At 42.2% G+C, this 24510-nt stretch overlaps 2 protein-coding genes across 7 annotated transcripts in view; both read left to right on the top strand.

Moving 5' to 3' along the window:
* The window catches only part of PTPN4 (protein tyrosine phosphatase non-receptor type 4), a 206324-nt gene extending 196185 nt beyond the window's left edge, over window positions 1-10139 (top strand). For both annotated transcript variants that reach the window (XM_059727499.1, XM_059727500.1), the window contains exon 27: window positions 2109-10139. In XM_059727499.1, the coding sequence (XP_059583482.1) occupies window positions 2109-2195 (87 nt within the window). In that variant the 3' untranslated portion in view covers window positions 2196-10139. The remainder of the gene's footprint in view (window positions 1-2108) is intronic.
* A 9016-nt stretch (window positions 10140-19155) lies between these two features.
* The window catches only part of EPB41L5 (erythrocyte membrane protein band 4.1 like 5), an 82746-nt gene continuing 77391 nt past the window's right edge, over window positions 19156-24510 (top strand). For 2 of the 5 annotated variants that reach the window (XM_014599521.3, XM_019480294.2), the window contains exons 1-2: window positions 19163-19342; window positions 19837-20021. In XM_014599521.3, the coding sequence (XP_014455007.1) occupies window positions 19842-20021 (180 nt within the window). In that variant the 5' untranslated portion in view covers window positions 19163-19342; window positions 19837-19841. The other 3 variants (XM_059727494.1, XM_059727492.1, XM_059727493.1) reach the window with 3 other exon arrangements.

The following is a 24510-nucleotide window of genomic DNA, read 5'->3' as shown; positions in this document are numbered from 1 at the left end:
ATCTATAGCATAAGTCCCTTAATGCTTTCCAGTGCTTTTCTTTTACTAAACAATTTCACGTTCCCCTACCTTCCTCTGAAAGATGTTAGATGAACAGCGATAGAGGATGTTACAGAGTATAGATGCCCTACATATAGTGTAAGGTGAACTGTTTACTATACTATTTCTTCCCAGATGTTTAAAAAAATAATTGGATTGTTTTCAGTGTTAAATCTCTGTTCCTTTTATAGTTCCCCTTAATTTTAATTATCTGTTTTGGTAGATGCCCCTTTGAGCTTCAAACAAAAATGTCAGTTTGGAAACTCGGTTGACTTGTTTGAAGGTCCTTTCCTTTCTGAAACATAGCTGCTCCAAAACAAATTCCCACCTTAATTTTTCACCTTAAAGCAATCTGGGAACCACGTGCACTTGCTTCTTATAGCATTTTGCCTGTTAATTTAGGTAGCAAAAGTCTCTCCTGTGCATCCAAATCTGTATTTAAGTGAACCAGAAATTCCTTCATAATTAGTGCTCCTGTTTATTTCATGATGTAGCATGCAAGGTTGATAATTACTGATCCATCTAAAAGTCTCTTGATGATTCATTTACTCCCTATGTGGGATGAAATATGTCCTATTGTGTGAAACGTTTTTAGCTGGATTTGTGTATATCCACTGCATATGTAGAAAAGAAGGTGGCTAAGTCTCCATGGGTTAGTTCTTTCTTTACTGATTATTTTCCCATTGTGTTCTGATTCTTTTTTCTGTTTCAGTATTATTATTTTTTAAATCTGTATTAAATTCTCAGAGAAGCAAGGAATCTGTGGTTGCAGTAATATGAATCCATTTAACTATTTCATCAAAAGTGCCATGGATAGAATGAAATGATATGTTTTAATAGAAGATTCCTATAAATAGCGTGTCCTCATGAGTCTGTAGTCTTTCTCCTGCCTTTGCACATCCTGCAAGCTACATGCGCTGCACACAAGATGGCACTGTGCCATTCTTCCACCTCGTGTGTGTGTGTGTGTGTAAATCAAGGGGACGCTAAGAAGAGTAAGTCTTCTAGGGGAGTCTTCAAACAACACTAAGAGCAGGCTAATTTATACAAACACTTATAAATCTAATTATATCAGTGCACATCCAGTGAGATGACAAAAAACAGTTACATTGCTAAATCAAGTGGCTGGGTGAAATAAATATATTTTAAGCAATTTGAAAGCTATAAATACTGGCTTTCCTGTGGTTTATAGTATTAAACAGCATTAGTATTAGCCTTGGCGCTTTGCAAGATTATGGCAGTGGTGCAGCTAGGGTGGGGTGACTGGGGCCAATGCCTCAGGTGCTGACTTGTGGGAGAGGGGTACAGAAAAAGAGTCCGACACCACAGCTGCATGATCACATCATCGATGAGGTGGCAACTGGAAGTCACCACTGTCCTTTGTGTGGCAGCTGCCCCGGGCACCCGGCCACCTTGTTACATCTCCAGATAATGGCCTTACTTAGTGGTTCAGTCTGATTATTGTTTTACTTTTTTCATTCAGTTAAGACATGATTTTAGTGACTTGCATCTCAGGAGCTGCTAAAGCTGAATCTGAATGCTTTATTGTGAAGCATTTGAAGCCAGGCTTTTCTGGCATAAAGCTCTGCTTTCTTATTCTAGAGCTATGACAAATAGGAGAAGGTAATACTTCAGAATTGCTGGGGTTGGGGGGATTGGTACAACACTAAGATACTTTGGAAGAATAACTCTTAGGCTGTTAAAAGGGGGAACATTTAAGACTAGTCAAACTGCTGCATTGGATGAAGGATTACTTAATTATACAAGTTTTGGGAGTGGTGCAGTCGTGTGTGCGCATGTGAGTAAATATATATATATATTACTTATTTTCATTAAAATGTTCCAGTTTTTGCTTCGTAATAAGACCTCAGTGTAAACTCTTGTTCTGTGTTCTCTAAGCATGCTCCTCAATAGAGATACAAGTGCCAAGCCCCCTGCTTTTCGGTGAGGTGCAGAGGTCACCAGTCTGCCTTGTGAGGATGATTGGTGCCTTAGAGACCTCTCCTATGTCCAGTTTATAGTGTTCAGTTCTGTTCATTTTCCATTAACTTAGTCCACCTTCTTTTCAGAGTCAATACAGATTTGTTTGTGAAGCTATTTTGAAGGTGTATGAAGAAGGAATTGTTAAACCCCTAAAGACATTGCTGCATAAATAAAGAGCAAAAGGGCTGGGATACAGATTGAAGAATCCTGTCCTCTAATAAACTTGGCAGCCTTCATCGTGCCATAACACTGCTTGCAGGAAATGGTATTGGAGAACAGCAAAGAATTGACAAAGGACTTCGAAGACTTCAGCACTGTTGCACTTTATGTTGAAACAAAAATCAGTCTCTAAAACTCTATAACTTTCATGTGTTTGAAGACTTTATTTTCATGCTTTGCTCCGAACAAACAAACTGTAAACTGAAAGAACTAAGTGTGTTCAGGGTAACTTCCGATATTTCATTGTAGTGCCATATACTCCCCCTTCTGATTCAATTGCTACAAACAAGGCTTGGAATTATTTCACTCTGTTATACACCTACATCTTTAAAGAACAAAAAAAACAACAAAAAAATACACTAAGCTATGGTCTCTTCCAGTGCTAGGTGATTTGCCATGTACAGATTCTCCGTTTTTGTTTTTTTAAAAAACATTAGCAATATTGCCAATATTAGAAACACACTGCCTACTGATGCAGCACTTTGCCCTCCATCCTGTTTTGAGACCAGCTAGTTATTGAAGGAAAGTTGGCATCTGTGTTAACCCAGCAGTAGCTGCATAATGCCCACTTACCAGCATCTTGTGAAATATAAACGATATTGCTTTGAGTTAATGACACGACTTAGTGCCCAACACTGGTGTATTCGGATTCACTTGAGTTAACATTACATCGTGGGAACTAGTGCATGCATTATGTCTTAACCCCTTAAGTGCCTTGAGACTTACAATGTACGTCTAATGAAGAAGGCACTCGTATAACCCTTTGGGGGTAGTATCATCCTTTCATATTTTTTCGTCATGGGTTCACGTTTTAAAATGGCCCTTGGTGCTTGGAGTATGTTACTGCAAGGGGTCACAGAAATACCATTCCCTCTTTCCTTTTACAGGTACCTGCATGCTACTACAGGTAGCAAAAGCACCTCTGCCTACTTAATGAACAAGCATTGTTTGCTGCTGTGTAATTTTGTGGAAAATCTGACACATTCCTTTCAACTGGTAACTTTTATTAGCAGCTTAACATGAAATGCCAGTAGGTTGTTAGAATTTGATCCTCTCTCTTACCCTCCCATTGAGAGAAGCTATCTCATTTGATTAGAATATACCTTTTTTTACAGCACTGATACTTAAGCTTAAACTTACAGTCAAATGTGATTAATTCCTTTCCATCCCTGTTAACTAACTATTTTTCTAAGTCATCATCAGTTGATTTCAAGCCATGTTCGTACTGGACTGCTTTTTTTTTTTTTTTTTTTTTTTTTGAGTAAGACAAGACTGTCACGTTTCCCAAAACTTTAATTCCTTAGTAACCCCAGTCATTTTCTGTTATCCTTGTGGAAAATTAAATTGTTCCAGTTTGTATGTCTTGTTTCTTATTTAAGTCATTAGCATGTGTGTAACAAAAGACTTATGTCTCTGTCTGATACAGTATCTGAGCTCATTCTAAAGATGTGTATATTTTGTCCCTTTTAATACTTTTTTCAAGTATGGAAGAAGCCAAGTGGTAAGCAAGGTGTCCATCTTGATATACAGGAAGAAGAGATTCAGTCACTTTCTACACTGCCCTGTAAAAACCTAATATTACGTGCCGTGTATTTAAAAGTTTTAAGTTATTTTATTGGTTTCCAGAAAATTATTATCTGATCAGTTTTGTTAATAACCTATATATATTGCCTAGAATTAAAAGATGAATTCTTTTCTTAAGCTGAAGAAGATTAAATATTGTAAAATTCTTCTATATAATACACTGTGTTCCTTGGACAGCTAGAAAAGACCACAGTTGTGAAGGATATGAATATACAACCAATTTATTGCAGGTCAGAAGGGACTGGGCTTTACTGAATATCAGCTGCTCTATGGTAAATGCATGTATGTATGTATGTATGTATACTCTTACCACATACTGTGTGGTAGTCAAGTCATGGCACGTACACACTCAGGTCATGGCATACACAAGCAAACTCATGTGTGCACACTCAACTGGAGTCATGGCACATGCATGCTCCTGTCAGCTTGTGCGCATGCATGCACACACATTCTCTCTTTTTCTCTCAAGTCATGGCACATACACACCCGCACACACTCAAGTCCAGTCATGGCACGTGTGTACACACACTCAAGTCGAATAATGGCACATGCATGTACACACACTACCTACTGTGATTTAACTTGCAGTTCCTGCAGGGTAAGAGCATGCCATGGGCACAACACAGGGCAGCTAACACATGGCAAAGCCCTTGCCCCTTTTTATACTGTTGTAAATTACTTGTATGTCCATACCCAGGATTTTAAAAAAACAGTGAAAATGAATTCAGGTAAATTGAAGCTTTCGTTTCTGAATTTGTGACCATCAAGAGCCACAATGCCAAATAAAGAGATATAGAGTTTTAAATATTTTTAGAAATAAAAGAGAACATAATATTAGATGGGCTATTGCCCCTGTTTACAAAGAAATTCTACTACTTATATTTCTAGATTTGAGATTTGTGTCTATATTGTCCCTCAGCGAACAGATAAATCTTATTTGATGAAATTTGAGTGTAAACTGAGTGCTGCTGCCGGAAAACTGACAATGTGGCCATGGTTCCTGAAGAAATGGGTGGGAAATTATACCCACGTTGAAACTGAAAATTAATTAGTCAGAATGGGCTACCAAAAACCATCCCGGTTCAGTTTGTAATCTCCAGCCTATAAGAGGTGTGCCACCTTATGTCTGCAGGGGTGTTGGTTGTAGCTGTGTTGGTCTAAGGATGTAGGTAGATGAGGTTCTTTGAGTAAATCTGATATCTTTAATTAGACCAATGCAAATACTTGGGGAAAATTCTTCTTTGCAAGCTTTCAGGTACAAACACCTTATGTCTGCCATACTTGGAAAACACCTGTGAGGGCCTGGATGCCCAGCATCTAGGAAGGCACTGAGAACCATACAGTTCAAAAACTGTATCTAGTGTCAGTTCAGAGATCAAAAATAGTTTTGTCATGGGCTTCTATTTTGACAACTAGAAAAGTAGAAATGATGTTTTAAAGGTGCTTTCTGTGAAAATATTTAAAAAAGAAGTTCTCTCTTTCACTGACTATATTTAACAAAACACGAAAGAGCACAAGATGTTTTGCCATACCTAGATGCCCAAGAATACATGGGAAAGCACCTTTGGATACCAAGCCCAGCAGCAGCTGTTTCCATTTTGATGGCCAGGCAAAATAAATGTTTTACCATTTGATTTTAGAAAGAAAAATAGTAGCGCTATCTGGCTTGAATTTCAGTTTTAATTTGCAGCAGACGTGTTACCCTGTAGTGAAAGTTTAAGATTTGATCTTCCTTGTGACAATATCTTGAGACGTAACGTTGGTTAGGTGGAGGACTAAATTAAGTTAAGCACTTAATATCTAAACATTTAAATTAAAAAATATACATCCATTATATTAAAATGAACTATCTTCATAGTAAATACGTAAATGACAGTAATGGAATTGCCCTTTTTATATACCTTTATTGAGGGAAAGCAGGATAGAGAGTTAATCGCAACATTGGATAGTGTTGGTGTGTGGCATGTTTAAACACTCTGTGAGGTTGCCAAAGCGGTTTGAGTTAACACGACCCATTTATACCACAATTATACATGGAATATATTTATTGGCTATTTTTTATTATTGTGTTGGTTCTGGATGGAGGCAAAAGAAACAGATTTCTTTGTCTGAATTAACTTCAGTTGATTTAATATACTAACTAGGTGTAGTGGGGGAAACAAATCCTAGCTGTATGTTAAGTGAGCTGGTATGGCCACCAGCTGAAAAACAAACATCAGTGAAGTCTTAGTTACCACCCTACATGCTTCCAGGGAAATTTAGAGTTTGATGGAAAATAGTGAAAAAACATCAAGATCTTTTTAACACCATGCAGCATTAGTACAACAGAATGATGTTCCTACCAGTTGTGGTATAAATGGCCTTGAAGTATTTTTCTATGGTCATAAAAGAAAGTCAGAACTGCTAAATATTTTACCTTGGGTTATGAAGATCTGTATCATTATCCTCAAAAGGAAAAGAAAGAGATATTTTTTAGGTTTTTTGTGTGTTTCATGCTGTATAAAACATGAATGTATCTTACAGACATAACAACCTATATGTGGTTAATGTCATGACTGTTGGATTTTATGGATAATTATTTTCATACCATTTGTTTAGAAGAAAAAATTAGGTGGGTGGGAAGAAAATGAAACAAAAAAAGTTAAGTTTGTAAAACTTCCATGATACAAATGCAGTTTTTTAAAGGTCAAGCGGTTTTCATTGTAAATAAGAGCAATATTATGATGGTTTTGTGCCAATGTATAATGAACAGGCATTTTTGTTTTCCTTTTGGCTTTATGATTGAAAACTGCAACTGCCATCTATTATTTCAAGTAGCTTTGAAGGTTTTTAATGGATAAATTTGGGGCTCTAGAGGTGGGGTTTTGTCTTGTTTTGGTTTTTTTGAGTGTTTGGGTTGGAGGCATGATTTTTTTCCCAGTTCTTTGGTTTTGTTAAATATGAAGTAACGATCAGGTAGCACCCGCATCAGATGTCAGCCATTTTCTTTGAAAAGTATGATTTCAGATAAGCTAATTTAATGAATTTTCCCAAGATTTGGTGACATTGAAATTGGAGTTGTTTGGCATTTATTGTTAAGCAATAAAGCATAGTGCTTCTCTCCTGTTTATTCCAAAATATGCTATCTCAGTCACTAAGAACAAAAGCTGTGATTATTCATCTCATTACATTTAATATCAGTTGATGTTTCCTCCAGGTTTCATCTAATGAATTAGATTTTGAAATGATTTTAGTTGATGTTCTTCCTGCTTCTTTAGGGAAGCACTTCTTTAGGGTAGCATCTTAATCGCACAGCCATCCTGCATCATTACAAGGGTTAAAAAGCAGTTAGAGGCAAGGGGAGATGTCTATTGTGGAACCACGTAGCTGACACCTTCTCACGGGGAATCAGCAGAAACTTTGCGGTTTCCAGGGAAGGACCAAAAAGCAGCTGAACTCCGCAGTTCCACTGCACAGGGCAACAGGAAGTGAAAATGGGTGCGTGGAGATGCTGCAGCTCTTGGCACATAGAGGAGCTGAATTGTGTGGTATTTCCACGCCACTATAGTGTGTGTTGGGGTGAGGGCAGGTGGAGGATGTTCAATGGTTCAGGGAAATAGCAAGACTGGTCAGTAAGTCAGCAAACTGTACGGAACCACCATCCACAAATCTCCAAGTAAGGAACGTGATATCCAGTCCGTGTGCTGTAGTAGTGCCTGCAGAGCTGCTGTGCAGGTGACCCACGGCCCAGGTTTTGGGGGGAGAGTGAGTGGAGGATTCTTGTCCCAATTTCCTATTCGATTTCCCCAAACTTTGTACAAGTGACAGGAAATTTAACCCCTGGAGTCTGTTTCCAATCTCTCACGTTCCAGGAGTCCATGTCCCTGCTCTGCTATACATTACACTCTCTCAGAACAGCTGTTTGACTAATCTTAGTAGAAGGCAGGTAGATGTGCACCGTTATAGACTAAAAAAGAGATGTATAGTACAAGGTTTTACAAGCAGAAAGAAGGCTTATATCATTGATTTTAATAGCCAGCTTTCCTTTAAAGTAAATATGGCATGTGTTTTATGATGGGAATAGCTCTTGTATGTGGTATGGGTTGGTTTGTTCTTTTACCATTGCCACACGTGATGGAGCAATATGAGGGTCAAACGCTAAAGCTAAGTTACCGTATCCATTATGTAATGGTGAATCCCACTTTATCTGTTGAAACTGTAAAGATAAGTCTATTAATGGTGTTGGGGAAAGTGCTGGGAGGGAAAGGGGACTTGTTTGCCTTTAACAAACCTACTTTTTCCAATAGTATGTTGTCATACCATAGTAGTGTGCTGAAGCTGAAATGGTTGGATTAGCAGCCTTCAGAGTTGGTAACAACAGCTGAAAATCACCTCTCTGCAAGTTACTGGCACCACCACAAGTCAGCAGGCTTCTTCAGAGGAGGGGTGAATCGGTGCATGGCTACAGCCTGCCCCTTTGCATGTGAATATCTTCCATCCATTGTAATCCAAGTTGAGAGGAATTGTTCTTTTAAGAAAAAAAAATGCACATGGATATGTTGAACCTTGATCAGCTGGAAATCAAATGTACTGGTTACTTTATGAACCAGATAATTGGAAGAAAACAGCTTCAAAATCCCTCAGTCTGTGAATAAACCTCGGCACTCATTTTTTGCTTTACAAACTTTGGCTGACAACTTCTGTTGGTTGCATTACTTCATATTTAGCAAGTTTTTACTTTTCTAAGGCTGTTTTTTTCCCTAGGTTTCTTGAATTTTGAATAGTAGCACTTTATCTGAAGCTTACTACTGACTGAATAATTGAACAAAATAAATTGTTATGGATTTGGGGAGAGATGCTAAATTGATTTCAGCAGAGTTGATTTGGATCATACCCTGATATGAATGCATTATGTTCCGTTTCTGATATATTTTCATTCGTCTCTGAGGGACTTTCAGATAACAGGTTATGACAGTTCTAGCCTTTGAATTTTTTTTATCAAAATAATTTTAGGCTTGATACTAAAAAGGTGCAGACACAAATTACAGGGTACCCTTAAATTCATCTCTGTTCTCTCTCAGCTAGCTGCAAATGAGCTACGTTTACTGTAAATGTTTCTGCTTAGCATAATTTTAACGTTAGGTAATTACCTGGAAATCAGTATTCTTTTTTGTACTTAACTTATTTTGAGTTTTGATAACTACAGATAAGTAGATTATGCACAACAGTAATTTTTTTTTTTTAAGTTATAACCCTTTTACTCATAGGCCAGAGGCCTGAAACATGAATGCAGGGGTTAAAACAGTTTACATTAAGCTGTTGTTCTCTTTATTAATTAGAATATATTCACAAAGACTAGACTACAAACTGCCCAGTGCAATTATCCCAGTACATTAGGGCTCCACAGTAACAAAACGTAACATCATTTTAATAAATAAGGAAAAATAGGTTTTATTTTCTACAGAGTAGTTTTAACTTCAGTTCAGGTAGTTCACTGACCTGTGATCTAGTTTCAACTAGCAAATTTGGCAAGGCTGTTTTTGTGTGTTTTTCTGTAACAGGTGCTATACTCTATGTGTAAATACAAAGGGAAAAAAAATCTTGTCTGGATCATATTCACAGTCATATAGGTGGCAATATTTATTTGTTAGTCACAGTAATGAGTTTGCATTTTTGGCTGCAGCTTTACATTTGTCTGATTTCAACTGGGTTTCATACTGACATGACTGACAGTGTAAAGTAGATCCTCTCCGTTGATTAGCTACTTTATTATTTATTCAGCCTAGTTCTATTATACATATTCCTATTAATGTTAAAAAAATGCTTTTTTCCCCATAAGTAGACACTTGCCTCCTTGAATTTGTATGACTGTTCATCAAAGAAATCCATTCAGAAAACACAACGTCTAGGCCGAGTAGCCAGGGTGGTCAACTGAAATGACAAACTTGAATTTGGTCAACACTGGACAATGTGAAAAGAACTTCAGCTTCTGTCACTGCAGCTACTGTATGCTTTAAAGGGCCTTATGTATTTGTCCTCATTTTAGTAAAATGAAAGTTCTTGCCATGGATACAGTACACTAACGTCCTACAGAATACCAGCAGCTCCCTGGATAAATATGCTAATTAACATTTAACAAGTCTTGTTTTAGTCTTAAGAACAATTTCATTCTCTTATGTGAAATAAATGCTGTTATGCATATTTTGTGGATATATTTAATTTCAATTGACAAATAGTTGTCTAGGTACAAACTTGGAAAAATACATATAGTTTCCTTGTGGATCTTAATTGTTTAATTGCAAAATAAAGATGTGCTTTAGTAATTTAAAGTTTAATATTTTTGGAGATTTTCTTGTTCTTGTACACATGATTTTGTTGGGCTGTTTTTGCAAAACAGATGCAAGTGAATGCTAACCCTTGTATTCTCTACTATAGCATATGGTATCTCCACAGATACAGGTCCTCTTTTCTGTAGGTCATGGATCATGTGTGTGTAAACAGTACTGGCTTACTGCTGCGTTTACAGGAGTGACGTTATCTGCGTGTAGAATAAGCAGGATTCAATCGATGGAAGCCTAAGTTGTTTCCCTGGTAGTGCGTCTCTGCTGTGCCCTAGGGGAAAGTTGTTAACAGTTATAGAAGGGATTAAGTTTTTGCAGTTCTTTTCAGAGTAAAACATCTTTGCTCCGTTGAGGTTACAGGTAAACAGATTAAAGTGGGGAGGGTATGCGAATACGGATACGAAGAATGACTATTCTGGAATGAAGGTTATGATGGAGTGAAAGAGTTGCTTGGTTGACTGGAAAAAAAAAATGAAAGGATGTTCCAGCCAAATTGATCAAACCAAAAGCAGGTGGAAAAGACTAGGAAATATTAGGAGAGAAGGGTGGGAGAGGTCTCCTGAGTGTCAGGGGAGGGAGCTAGGAAGAAAAAGTGCCACTGAAACATAATAAAATTAAAATGTACGTTTTAAGCGAGCGTGAGGCGGTTGGATCTGATATAGTATGACGAACCACTGCAAAAGTGTTCGAGATGGAGATGGGATGAGACTGGAGGACGGCGTGGAGTGGGAAGGCTGGATAGAAGACAGTAGTCGCACTTATCTGAACAGCACATACACAAGTCTGAGTGGTGAATTGTAGTGGGGACGTGTAGTGTGGACCTTAATGATGTGCAAGAGTTGCAAGGGTCATAACTTGCCAAGAGACTGGATACTGGGGAGGAGAAGAGAAAAGTTGGATGCTGCTGAGGTTAGCAGGTTAGGGAAAGGGAAAGAAAGGTGAAGTTTTCAGTGGCAACAGAGTGGACCTTGTAGGAGAGATTACATAAAATGTTTGGTTTTAGAACAGGCTGAACTGGGTGGCATGAATGGTCCAGGGACATCCCAGAAATGCCAGGTCATTTGTTCTCCATAACACCTTTTATTTTTTCCCCCCTTTTCTGAGAAATGACATGCTTGTAGGTATCCCTCTGAGCACCAAACGCAATGGCTGTCGTCACGTAGAGACTGATCCACAAGGAACCGAGCTGAGAGCACCCTCTTTTCACACAGATGGCGGATCAGGCGCTCTGTGGTGCAAATATGCAGGTAATTTGGGAGCGTCCAGGAGAAGTGAAGATGACACATTTGCCATCCTGTTAATAAATGCATTTAGTTTCCCATTTCCTCCCACACAGCTTTTCTAAATGTGCACGTTTCCTGATAGCAGTGTGTGGGCAGGAAGAGTCCCAGCCCTCACTTTCAATACAGCACGCAAACGTACGCTTAGCATCCACGACACACCTTTGTCTAGACTAAACCTCAGTCTGAGCTTCCTGCCATGCTTACTTTGTTCTAAGGTTTTAGTCTGCAGGGCATTTGAGTCCTGGTCTCTAGTTCCTCCTCAGGGAACCTTGCTCAAATAAACAAGTCTGGCGTTAACAAGATCCACCTGCCACTGTATAAGCAGAAATATTTTGCAACATTTATATAAACACCTGGTTTTAGCAGGTGGCATTTGATGACACAATGGAAGAGGTCAGCATATCCAGGCAGTGTTTGATATTTCCAGGTTTCTGCATCCATGGGGTTTTTATCAGAAAGCAGGTCTGCTTAGCTAATAATGTCTATCTGCACCACACCAGGCTTTGCTTACAGTATTAAAGGAAACCAGCAGAAATGATTCCAATGGAACCAAACTCCCCACAAGTTTGCGTGTTGCATTTGATCATCAAATACTACGTCCATCCCCGAATTTGAGGATTTGGTCCTGATACCAGATCTGAAATCATGCCTTAAGCCGATCTGCTAGCAATCAGTTCGTTGGCAAGGAGAGGCTGAAGACCTGAAATCGGTGCCTCCTGTAGAATCTCACATCTTCAGCATCCCCTGCAGGTGTGGGAACTCGGGCATCTGTCATGCTTTAAATTGTGGGGGCCAACCTTTTTTGGCAGGTGTGCCAGATCAACCCTAAATGCCATTCCAGTCCCTTTCTGATTCAGTCTGCTGTTCTGCTTTCTGCTCGCAGCCCTGGGCTCCACCTGTTTTGCTCTGCATTCTGCTTCCTTCCCTTTGCTGCCTGCCTAACTTGCTGCTTTGCTGGTTGCTTCCTCCCCATCTGCCTCTCTTCTGCCTGCCCCAATCTGCCACGTGCCACACAGAGGCTGCCTACAGCATTGCCAGGTGTACAATAATTATCATATTTGTACAATCATTTCAACCCTTATACAATAGGTAATCCTAAAAGTGTTCAAAATGTATGATTATTTTTTTGTCATTACATTTGGGGGGGACGCACAAAAACGTAAGTCACTCCACCAACAATCAGCTGAGCTAGCTTACGTGATCATGTGATCTCGCCAGTTCTCACTTGTGTTGAATTGAAATTTGACAGGGGCTAAAGTGAGGTTGAGTAATATTTGCCATTTATCTTTAACTGGAGACTTATAGCGAGCAATATAAAGTAACTGCATAACAATCACATAATTAAATCTTGTGTAATAATACTAAGAGCTTTATTTTAAATGCTATGTATGGTCTTAAATCAATAGAAAGTCAAAGGGGTTTCGTGCTTGCCTCATTTGTAAATTCCAAGCATGTCCCTAATACAGTAAGTGGTAAAATAAAGTGTAGAAGGTTTACAATACACAGACATGAACCGCAAAATAGAGAAAAGAATAATCATAGTAATAAATGTAGTTTAACCAGTCGGAGAAAGAGTTAAACAAAATGTCATAGCGGGCAGTGTCAAGTAGAGTAGCACAGGATGTGATGATAACAATATAAGGCAACATGATGTTACTTAAAAAAAGACTTATTTGCATCCTTACTTACCTACTTTTTTCAGTGTACAATAGGTTTTCATAAACGACGATAATTTGAGCTTTCAATATGATCGTTTCGTATTGAAGACCTGGCAGCGCTGGCTGTCTGTGTTGCTTATGGTTCACATGTCACAGGTTGGTCACCCCTGCTGTAAACAACAGTGAATCAGAGCCTTTGCCTGATCGTAGCATAATCGCTATTGCTGCAGGAGGCGGGGAGAGCATTTTTCTCCTAACTGTAAGAACCAATATAAAGAAACCAACATAAGGAAAGCAATAACCCTATGGGTCATTAGGACAAACGTTCTTGTTTTTTTCGAAGTAGAGAACTTCTGAATACAAATGGCTTTGTTCTGATCATTGGGACCTCTGAGTTTTGCCATATAATTGCTTCACTTCAGTACAATCAGCTTCACCACATTGGCCATTCAGAAGTGAGCTGCGGCTGGTGGATTTGTCTTGGATATCTCCCAGTGGGCATGAATAATACAAATCGCGGTGTAGACATCGAACAACTCTGACCACCTTGTTGGAATAAAGGGAGCCCACCTCCACACGCAGCAGACCCCTGTAAGGAACCAAAGTGCCTCGAGAATCCAAAGAGGGTTAGCAGCAATCCTTGCCAATCACTCAGCTGCAGCAGTTAATCATAAGTGAAATGATGAAATCAAAACAGGTAACAAGGGAAAATATTCTATCTGTTATGTATTCTGAAGTTGCTTGCATGGTACAATATACCTTTTTGGTTATCTTTCAGGTCACAAAATCAGGTGCCATTTTTTTAGACTGCTGAATGACTACCACGTATCCATATGTGTCCCCAAAATCTACAGGAGTATAGTTGTTTGCTTTTGCAACAAACACAGCAAATTACCTGCTCCGATTGGATCAAACGCTGAAAGGAGGCAGTAACAGAAACCTTGTGTAAAGTTATATATACTTCTGAGCAACAGTGACAGTGTGATGTGATGGAGGAAAATGTTTGCCCTTGTAAGGGTTTGAGAATATAAACCAGATGAATAAGCAGAGTGATAAACTGAATGGTTGTCAAACTCAGACATTTGATCACTGAAATGACCTGTGACTCAACAAATGATGTAGCCCAGTCACTCCTTTAAGAACAAAGCGGAGGTGGGAACTTGTCTTGGTGATAAAAACCACGTACTTCCAGGTGTGTGGTATGACTTGGAGCCATAGCACACAATGTTTAAGACTGGATTAAGGTGTGAATTGCACTGTGAATAGAAACCAAACCACACGTTAAAGTAAGTATATGGTGTGATGATATAGTAAACAAGCCACAAAGATATTCCGCAAATAATGTGTAAAACCTTTGTGGCTTGTTTGTGTCATGCCTTTAATTAAACGTGGCATATTGGAGCTGACCAATGATAGATCCCAGTGGTCAGCTGAGCATAAAGAGCTAGGGTGTGGTAGCCACTTCCTCCTTGAACAGCGGGGTTGGGCTCGGGGCAGTGTGGGACTTTGTACCCAGACCTTGAAAAAGTGTGCATGGAGCTGGGAGCCTCGTCTGCACTCCCACTTGGGATTTCCTGGGGTGCTCAAGGAGAGCAGGGAGCTCCCAGCTACCTGTGCCCTGCACCCTCTGTCCCAGTGCCCAGGGAGCTCTTCAGGGTGCTGAGGCACAGCGTCCCCACCGCGGACCTTAAACAGCTCTTTTTCGGCTGCCAGATGTCAGGGACAAGGCTCCCAGCAAAGTTTAATGTCCCCAGTGGTGGGAACCCTTTGGCTTCCCCACCCCTGCCCCAACTGGGAGCCTCTGATCCCCCTCCCAGAGCACAGCCAGAGCTGCCGAGCGCAGGGGTTTTGACAATCAGCTGATTGTTGGCAGGGCTGAGAGTCCCACAGGGCTATCCCAGCAAGACCTAACACATTTCATTGTCGTCTCCAGACAGACCCCAGTCCTGTCCAGGGTTGGGGCCAACAATCGATTGTGTTTGTCCAGGCCTTGACAATCGGCTGATTGTCAGCCCAGACCACACCACAGCTGATTGGAGTCCCTGGCAGGGTCCCATGCTCCAGGTGACAATCGGTTGATTATCAGCCTGGCTGGACCTGCGAGCACTGCTCTGACAACTCGTTGGTGCATGGGGGGACCTGGGGTCTCCCTGCACTGGCAAGTAGTAATGAACTGACTGAGAACCAGTAACCTGGGAATCTCTTTGGTTACCAGCTTGTTTGTAGGATAGGATTTACTTGGTCCTTTTCATATGAATATACCCCTGAATTCTCTGCAGTAAAGGAGGTATGGTACAGCAGTAGTTTTACACACTGCATCTGCTCTGCTGCTCAATCAACACTGCCACACAGGTCCACTCTGCCCCCAATGAAAGGCAGGAGCAAACCAGCTCTGGATCCAACTGGTAACCCACCTGTGGGAATAAGATTTTAAACCCTAATGAGCTTGTATTTCTCCAGGTTTTTCTTCAGGGGCTTCCCTATCCCTCCATGAAGGATCGCTAGGGTATCAGTCTCTCTATGAAGGGCCCAAATAGAGAAAATTAATTTGCATTCATCTTGCAAACCAAAGCCCGGTAGCACCCTGTGCTTCTTCTTTGGCAATACAAATGAGTCAAAGGCAGGATGACTTAGCCTGAAAGCCTCTTTCTAAACAGCTATCTGCTTCACTACATGGTTCCTATCCTTATTTCTCTGTAGATATGAATATTATTTCATGGGATGTTAGTTTAATTCCTCAGGAGTAGTCATGTGTTTGCTTTCAAGGTGAATGGGAGCTATGCCTCACAAATAAAAAAGAAGGGTGCTGAGCCATCATAAAATGTCTGTGGGGGAAGTGGTGGCTCTGCCTAAGCTGCATGCAAGTTTATTTGCAATGGTGTTACATTTTAGCCAAGGGCAGTGCTCATTTCATAGAGAAATAAGGCTGGATTGGACTTCAAGCAATCATCTAGCCCATCCTGGGATTGAACCTGCAACCTCTATGTTGTTAACACCATACTCTAACTAACTCAGCTATATTTCTAAGTAAATATACCCTTTTTCCTGCTTTCCCCCATTTAGCTTCCTGCTTCATTTTGTTCTAAGGTCATGAGCTTTTAAGCAAAATCAGCACCTGGCTGAGAGAAGAGATACTGCAAAAAATGGGGTTGGGGCTCAGACATCATGCCAAGGACCACAGAAAGAGGGGAACAGAGAGGGTTGCAGGGAAGCATGAGGGGCAGGGACAGAAAGGGGAAACAGGACTGAAATGGGCCAAGGAAATGGGAATCTGAAGGAAAGGGTGAGAGATTTAGGGCCCTGAGGGGTTGGGTGGGAGATGAGGTCTGCGACAAGAGCACGGAGGGAAGGAAAGCTCCTTTGTTTCTACCACTGCAGCGTCTTGCCCTCCTGTTTTCCAAAAAATGCAAGCTGGGGGATGAGGACAAAGGCCAGGAGACAGGGTTAGGGCTAAGTGACAGGGTTGGAGGGAGATGAAATAATTCCTCCCTGCCCCAGGGAGATAGAGGCCATGCTCCAAAGCGGCAGACAGGCCTGTATTTACATTTATTTCAAACTTTAAATGGTCACACGATAATGTGGGGGCTGGCAGCTCCCTCCTCCACTCTGCAAAAGCAGAAGTCCGGTCTGTTGGAGAGGAGAAGAGTTGGGGGTTGTCCACATGCTGGTTCTGGAGGATTGAGGGGGCTTAGCCGTGTGGATGCTGGGGTTGGTAATACCAAAGAGCCGGAGAAGGAAATACCTTTCAGTAGCAGCCCAGTGTATGCAAAAGTATGGTTTCTGCATCTGGGAAGTGCCTGTATTTGCACAGCACAGGAAAGAGAGCTGTGCATCTACCAGAATATCTTGCCCTTCGCAGCAAAGATTGTTTTGGAGATCACAAGACTATCCGAAAATGCCAAATACAAGCCTAGCTGGACAAATCTGAGCTAGGTTTGTGAACCTGTCAGGGAAAAAGAACCAGCTTATGCTTGGCAACTGGAAACAAAGTCTTATGGGCAGCCCTAAATTGTTTCTCTTCAGTGGTTGTAAGCAAAATGGCATTTGAGAAACCAGAGCAAGAAGCAGTTGATAGCAACTGTGCCCAGACCAGGATGTCTGTGCCCTGAGTCCAGTCTGTGTCCTGACTTTGCAGATATCATGTTATCCACCATGGTCTGGCCTAATGGAGAGGAGAAAACACCTTTTATGCTTTGTAGCTCATCTAATCAGAGGGGTTGGAGCAGCAGAAATCTTAGGGTCGGAAGGATATCGTGCAGAGGTGGCCAGCCTGTGGCACAATTGCCACAAGTGGCATGTGCAGCCTGTGTGTGGCATGCAGCAGATAGGGCAGAAAGCAGAGGAGGAGATAGGTCAGGGAGCGCAGAGAAACAGGCAGAGGAAGGGAATCGGCATGGCACTTGGAGAGAGGACATGGCTAATTTGTAGCACCCCTGCCAAAAAAGATCAGTTCCCACTGATTTAATCCTGGTCCCTGCACAGATACTCTTCCTAAACCATCCCTGACAGGTGCCTGTCCAGCCTTTTGGAAACCTCCGGCGGAGAAGAGTCGACCACGGCCCCGCTGCTCTGACACCCCAGATGCTTTTTCTGAGCTTGAAGCTAAATCTGCCTCCCTGCAGTTTGGACCTGTTGCTTTGTGTCCTGTCCTCTCTGGGAGAGGAGAAGAGCTGGTCCCCTTCTCTGTGGCAGCTTTGCCAGGATGTGAACCCTGCTCTCCTGAATCTCCTCCTCCTCCAAACTAAATGCACCTTGTTCTCTCAGACTTTTCTCAGGGGACCTCTCCAGTTTCTCTACATCCTTTGTAAACCACAGAGCCCAGAACCACGCGCTGGACTCCCGCCGAGGCATAACGGAGAGGAGAGCGGTATTGCACAGCCCTCCGGCAAAGACACCCCCGGCCTGCATCGGCCTGCTAGTGTTGGCTCCCGTGGGGCATCCCAGGGAGGTGGTTAGCCACATTCATCCGAGGGCAGGTAGAAGGCAAGGTAGATTTGCACCTTTTATAGACTAACCAATTTGTGCGTGCACATATGCACACAAATACATACACTTGTGTGTGCATATACATAAGGACAGCGTGTGTGTGCGCATCTGCTTGTACATGCATTATGTGTGTATAATCGCTGTCTTGCTCTCCTCTCTCAAGGTTTTGTGGATTTACAGGCATTGGTTGTTTGCAGACAGGAATTCACCGGAGTGCAGACAGGGCCATGTCCGGGCTCGTTACTGCAGAGGGCTTAATTAAAAGCCTCCGTGCACTGGGAGCTGGTTTGTCCCCACCTTGCTGGGGCTGTCATTATCTCGTTGTGTGCAGCCCTGGTAGGGGCAGGTGGGAATCGCCAGCTCCTGCCTGGGACTGGCTGGGCGAGCGAGACTTTGCGTGGGCAAGGCGGGGAGGAGATTTTTTTTTTTTTAATTTAAAAGGGGGAAGGAGGGCGGTAATTGCAATGAACCCACCTGCCTTCATAATGGTGCACCTCACATGTATAAAATCACATTTAATGGGGGGGAGGTGTACTATAATCTTTTAACAAAGTTTAATTTTATATATATCTCACTGTCCTATATTAAAATAGGAAATATTTTATTTTCTAACCCTGTGTGTGTGTGTGTGTGTGTGTGTGTGTGTGTGTGTGTGTGTATGGATACATATTATAGGGTATATATTATGATATCTTACATAGTGTGCATGTGCATGTATGTGTGTGTGTGCATATATAGGGGGGGGGGTGTAAGATATCATAGCAGGTTATATGACCTACACCTGTACTAGTATGTGTGTATACATCTCGTTTACCATCAGGAAAAAATATATACACTATGTATGTATAGTATCTATAATGTATGACACACTTTTGCGCACACACGTGAGAGTGAGTGCGAGTCCCGGTCCGCCCGCAGCTGCCGTCGCTCCGTGCACGCCCTGTGCCCCCCCCCCCCCCCAGCGCGGGGCCCCGCCCCTTTAAGGCGGCTCAGGTCGGCACAGCGCAGCCACCTCCCTCCGCGGCGACCCCTGCCCCTTTAACAGCAACGGGCGCAGCAGTGCGGCCCCACTTAAAGGCGCGCGGCCTCGGCGGGATTCCTTCCCCCCGACCCTCACGGCCTGACGCGGGCCGCTCCGCACCAACCCCTTTAAGCGCGGGGCTGGGGTGTGAGGGGCCGCCATCTTGGCCGCTGAGGCCCCTCCCCCCCGTCGTTGCCGCCGCCTCAGCCTCACGATCCGTCGCCGGGGCCTCCGCGCCGCCGCCCGCAGGTGAGTGGGCCCCGTGTGTGTGCCCGCCGGTGTGTGTGCACGCTCTGCATACACCTGGGAAGATGCTCCCGCGGCCCTGAGGCGGGTCCGTCCGTCCGTCCCGACAGGACACGAGACGTGCGCGCGTCGCGTTCCGTTTCGGCCGCGCCGCAAACGCTGCCAAACGGGCGCGGTGAGCAGGTGCGTCCCGACCCAGTTGGATCCCAACCGGTCGCTTAAAATCCAGATCGCGCACTGATATGTATATAATATGCATATCTGTATTATTATATATATATGTGTGTGTATAATTATCTCATTATATATGTGTGTGTGTGTGTGTATATTATAACATTATAAGAGATACGATACAACGTGATGATTTCCTGCAGACCTGTGTACCTACGCCAGCCACGCAGGTACATGCTTGGGTTTGGTCACTAGATTTCGTATTATCGATTGATTTTTGTTCACGGAAACGTTAACCGTCGCGCTTTCTTCTCCCTTCCCGGCAGCAAAGATGCTGAGTTTCTTTCGGCGCACCCTGGGACGCCGGTCCATCCGCAAGCACGTCGAGAAGGAGCGGCTGAGGGAGGCCCAGAGGGCTGCCACCCACATCCCCGCGGCGGGAGACGCGAGGTCCGTCATCACGTGCCGAGTGTCCTTGCTGGACGGCACCGACGTCAGCGTGGACTTGCCGGTATGAGAAATACAGCGCTGGGTTTTGTTTTAAACCCCACCGCCCTGGTAACCCGGGGTCGTGTTCGTCCCTCGTTATAAATAGGTGCTGAAAGAGCGATGCGTTCGGTTGCGTGGATTATGCCGAATGCTTTTCATCGGGGTAACGTGTGCGCGCTACGGTCGGCTCTTGTTTTGGAGGAGAGATGTTAATAAATACACAGGGAGAGATTTGTATTTCCTGTTGGAGGATCTGGGTGTGTCTATTGAGGGGAGTATTACTGCGCATGCTGAATAGTTTCTCTGGCGTTTGGTTTTCTCTTTCTTTCATATGTGTGCATTCAGATAAGTGCTGATATGCGCGTTTCCAGAAAGACCCCTCTTTATAAAAATGAAGTGATGAGAGTTGGGATTCTTTGCAGGGTTTGTTATGGGATATTGTTGTGTCCGGGATGGATCTGTCCAAAAATATTAAAGCGGCATCAAGAGCTGAAGGGCGTGTTTGGTTTGCGTTGCGGTGTGTTGGCCGACAGGCTGGACAGCGGGTGACTCGTGCCGTTCATCTCTTCTTTCCACTTGCACCGGTTAGAGTAGTCGTGGTTCGCTGGGTTGAATTTGGGCAAGCCTGGCTTCGGTGAAGCCCTCTTGGCCTCTGACTGGGTCCCAAGAGATACTGGTGTGTGTGTTTGGGTGGGAGGGATGTTCCTCCATGGCTGGTGCCCTCGGTTAGGAAGAGTACGCAGTGCAGCCACTCGAAAGACAGATGGACTTTTCTCTTGTAAACGTTCAAGGGTCTGAACTTTCCCCAGCATTGCGAAGGCTGCGTGCCGGACTGCCGAGCAGTATTGAAACGATAGTCTGGTGCGGTGATGAGAAAAGAATTCCTTTCTCCAAGAATGGAAACCCCAAATACCTGGATATTTAACCCCCCCCCCCCAAAATAATTACAGTAATATGCTCTGAAGTGACTGTATTATAGACACTTGCAGTGAACAGTAAAATTAATGTGTACAGCCCTGTAAACGTGGAAATAATCCAGTTAACATGCCCAGTACAGTTCCATGTGCAAGATGCTTGATTTGAGGCCAGAAACGCCCACGGATACTTCATAGAGGTAACTGCAAATGGAAATACTAAAGTTTTATTGGTGTCTCTACACAAACAGTGGCGGTCTTTCTGGGACTGGAGTTGGCACTACAGGCGAATTCCTGGTGCCTCATTTCAAGTGCTGTTAGAAACATAAATTGAGCTTGGAGAGGTGTCATGCTCATGATCTATCGCCCAGGCTATTAAATTTTAATATGAGGTTTTAATAGTGACAGTTTTCTCTTTAAAAGAAAACGACTGCTCCCCTTTCTTCCCCCCTCTCTGTGACTTTCCAGCTTTTCTTTTAGTCAAGGGACAACTCTGGAAAAGGTACTGCTTACAGGCACCCTTGCTTTTCAGCAAGCTCTGCCTGTGGTTTTCTGAGGGAAGAGTTAACTAAATGAGTATACGGCTAGGTGTAATATTTGTAGCTGCCATCAGACACTAGCATGAACTTTTTCTTTCTACAGCAAGTGTTTAGTGGGTTCCTTAGGAGCTTTCTGTCACTTTTGAGGATGACTTCTTATTCATCTGTGATTTCTGACACCTTGCACTTGGGCCTTAGGGAGGGAGAGAAGGAAGAAAACTTAGGAAATTCATGAAGAAGGAAAAGATTGTTACTACTAGGTAGTGTGAAAAGTGTATGGGCTGTGGGGTAAGGGATCGTTTCTAACTAACAAACAGTCTCTTTGCAAAATGAAGCTCCAGTTTCTTGTTGCTTCTCCTCTTGTCCTGGCTGTGGCCATGGCTACACTAGTTGTTGCCCTGAGACAGTGACCCTGAAAGTAGAAATCTGGAAATACCTGCCTTGAAACAACTATACTGTATGTCCTTAGTTGTTGTTGGAAAACTAGAACCAGGATAACATTTCCCACGTTAGGGTAGATTCATTTCTTTATTAGTGTGTATCAGGTGCTGAGCTCTTTCTTTTGGGACAACTGGAATATTCCTGAAAGAGCTGGTCCATGTGCCAGTGGCATTCATTTTTAAGACACACGCCTTTCTGTGGCTAGAGTTTGGGAAGCATTTCACTACTCATGGGCCTGATGGTCAGACCTGGACCGTAAGGGAAGCATGCTTCTGGGGCATTCCTAACACATCCCTTAGAACAGCTAATAATTAAGCAAATGCATAATAGGTAAGTGTATACTTATTTCCTAGTAAGTCTCTCAGTTGATGCACTTATTTCACATTCTTTGTGGTCCACTTGTGTTTAGCTGTCCTTTTGGAGAGACGGTAAATGATGAGGGGCTTGAGGAAGCTACAAAACTTTGGAACAGAATATCGCATGCTAAAATCACTTCTCAGCCACATGGCTTTATTTGGCACCCTGTCCTTCATGGGAAGATTGCCAGCCCTATAAAAGACTAAGACCTTGTCTCTTTTTACTTGTTTGTAAGTGGCTAGACCTGTAAATGTCAGCGTCATGTGAAAAATATACATGTAAGCAAGTCTGTTTGCATTCTTTCTCATCCGGCAGCAAGACAAACAAAAGTCAGTGTTGCCAAATGTTAGTAGTGGAGCAAAAAGGAGGCACATGTGGAGGAAGCAGTTTGGGGCAATTGTTGAAGGCTGAGTGAAAAGCCCGGTCCTTTTGCCTATAAATGCAGGTTCTTCCAGTGATTTTTTTTTTTGTTTTTAATATGTGGCCTTGGTAGTGGTACTTAATTTTTGCTTCTGTTTTTCCATTTATGCATCTGTTTTTCTGCAGTATCTTTAAGTGGATCATACTGATTTGACCCTTAAACTTTTTTTGGGATAAATATTGCTGTGAAACATGAATTGCCTGCTTTAAAAAGCTAATCATAATATGATTGTAATCACTATTGAATAAATATTGTCCAGGCTGGAAGATGGGGAATTCTCATTTTGGTGGGGGTAATTGCAAGCTTCATTGAGTTAAATGTTCTTTAGTGATAAACTGAAAGTTTGACTTTCACTTGAACTCTGAAGATTTTTGCACTTTTTTTGGTAACCTCATGAAAAGTCCTTTTTCCTGACTTTTCCTGAATTCAGTGGTGACACAAAAACTATTGATGAGTTGCTTCTGCCCTCAGATTTATTTACCTTGATGCCCTGATTTGAATTATGGATAGGGCTGGCTGGAAAGCTAGATTTCTGCTCTGTGAACGTTTTTTGAGGTTCTGACAGATGTTTCTGCCGCCATGTATATGAAATTAAAGAATTAAAAGTTTTGTCTTCCTGAAGGATTTTGGAGAGAGATAAGATAAGACCAAATACCAAACAATAGCCCAGTGTGTAGGAATCAGTCAGAGCAGACTTGAACCTGGGTTTTCCCAAGAGAGTGTCTGCTACCGACTGGGTTCTCTCTCTGACCGGAAGTGCTGTTCTGGACCATCAAAACAACCAGTTTCTATGAAAGTTTGCTTGAATGAATTGGCCTTTTAAGTGAAATCTCTTTTTCACTGGAAAAATTCCTAGTGAGCTCTAATTATGTACCTGGGGGCGGGGGAGACTCTTCGGTGCTGAACGCTTGTTTTCAACAGATAGCTGTCATAGCTGTACTTCAGCATTCTTGTTTGTAAGCTAAATATTAGGCTAAAGGTACCTTTTACTGTTGCCCCAAAATAGAAATTGTGAGCGCAGCTGTTGCTTGTCAGCCTACGATTGAATGTCTTCATTATGTATGCAAAGCTATTTAGTATGGAAATTGCAAAATGAGGCTTTTTTGTCTTGGTTTTAATTGGCTTGCATAATTTCTAGTTTTAGTGACAGTTGAGTTGAGAGCTCACTGGAATACCATGAATTGGCTAAAAAGTCATTTTAAACATAGAAATAATGTTTGTAAACTGTGAACAATGAAAAGTATTTCTGCATTCTCGTTGTTTCTAGTACTGTAAATCTAAAAGATCCCTACGTGGTACTTCTTTGCCTGCCCAAGTGCTGCAAAGCAGGAGACCAAATCTTTTTTGGATCGTTGTTGCCAATAGACTGTTATGTATTTGAGTGGGAAGGAGCAAAAACATTAATATTTGTTAAAACTGTGTGTATGTTGAAATTGTGTTGACTCTTGTGTTGTAACAGGATTAACGTGGTCATAGTTAAACTGCAGCATTTGTTTAGCTGATATATCATGTCTTAAAATTTATTAAGAAATCTATAGTCATTCGTGTCATAATATATTATATTGTGTATTTTGTATCTATGCCATCTGTACAATAGTTTTGATGCTTTAAGAATTTATCTCTCAATAACATTAAAGAAGCCTCATCCCCTACAAGTAGAATCGTCTTGTTACTGAGTGATCTTCTCATGTTCTTCAGAACTTTTAGGCTAGTTATTAAATCTTCACTATGTGCCCTCAGTCTCCAAGGTGGGATTTTTTGAGTGTGTGACTTGTGTAGTTACAAGAGCGTGTTTCAGGTCCACAAATGGGAAGACTGACCATTTGACTCTGTCCTGAA

The sequence above is a fragment of the Alligator mississippiensis genome, chromosome 4 (assembly GCF_030867095.1).
Source record: "Alligator mississippiensis isolate rAllMis1 chromosome 4, rAllMis1, whole genome shotgun sequence".
In the NCBI taxonomy this organism is placed as follows: Eukaryota; Metazoa; Chordata; order Crocodylia; family Alligatoridae; genus Alligator; species Alligator mississippiensis.
This window is presented reverse-complemented; position numbering and strand designations above follow the sequence as displayed.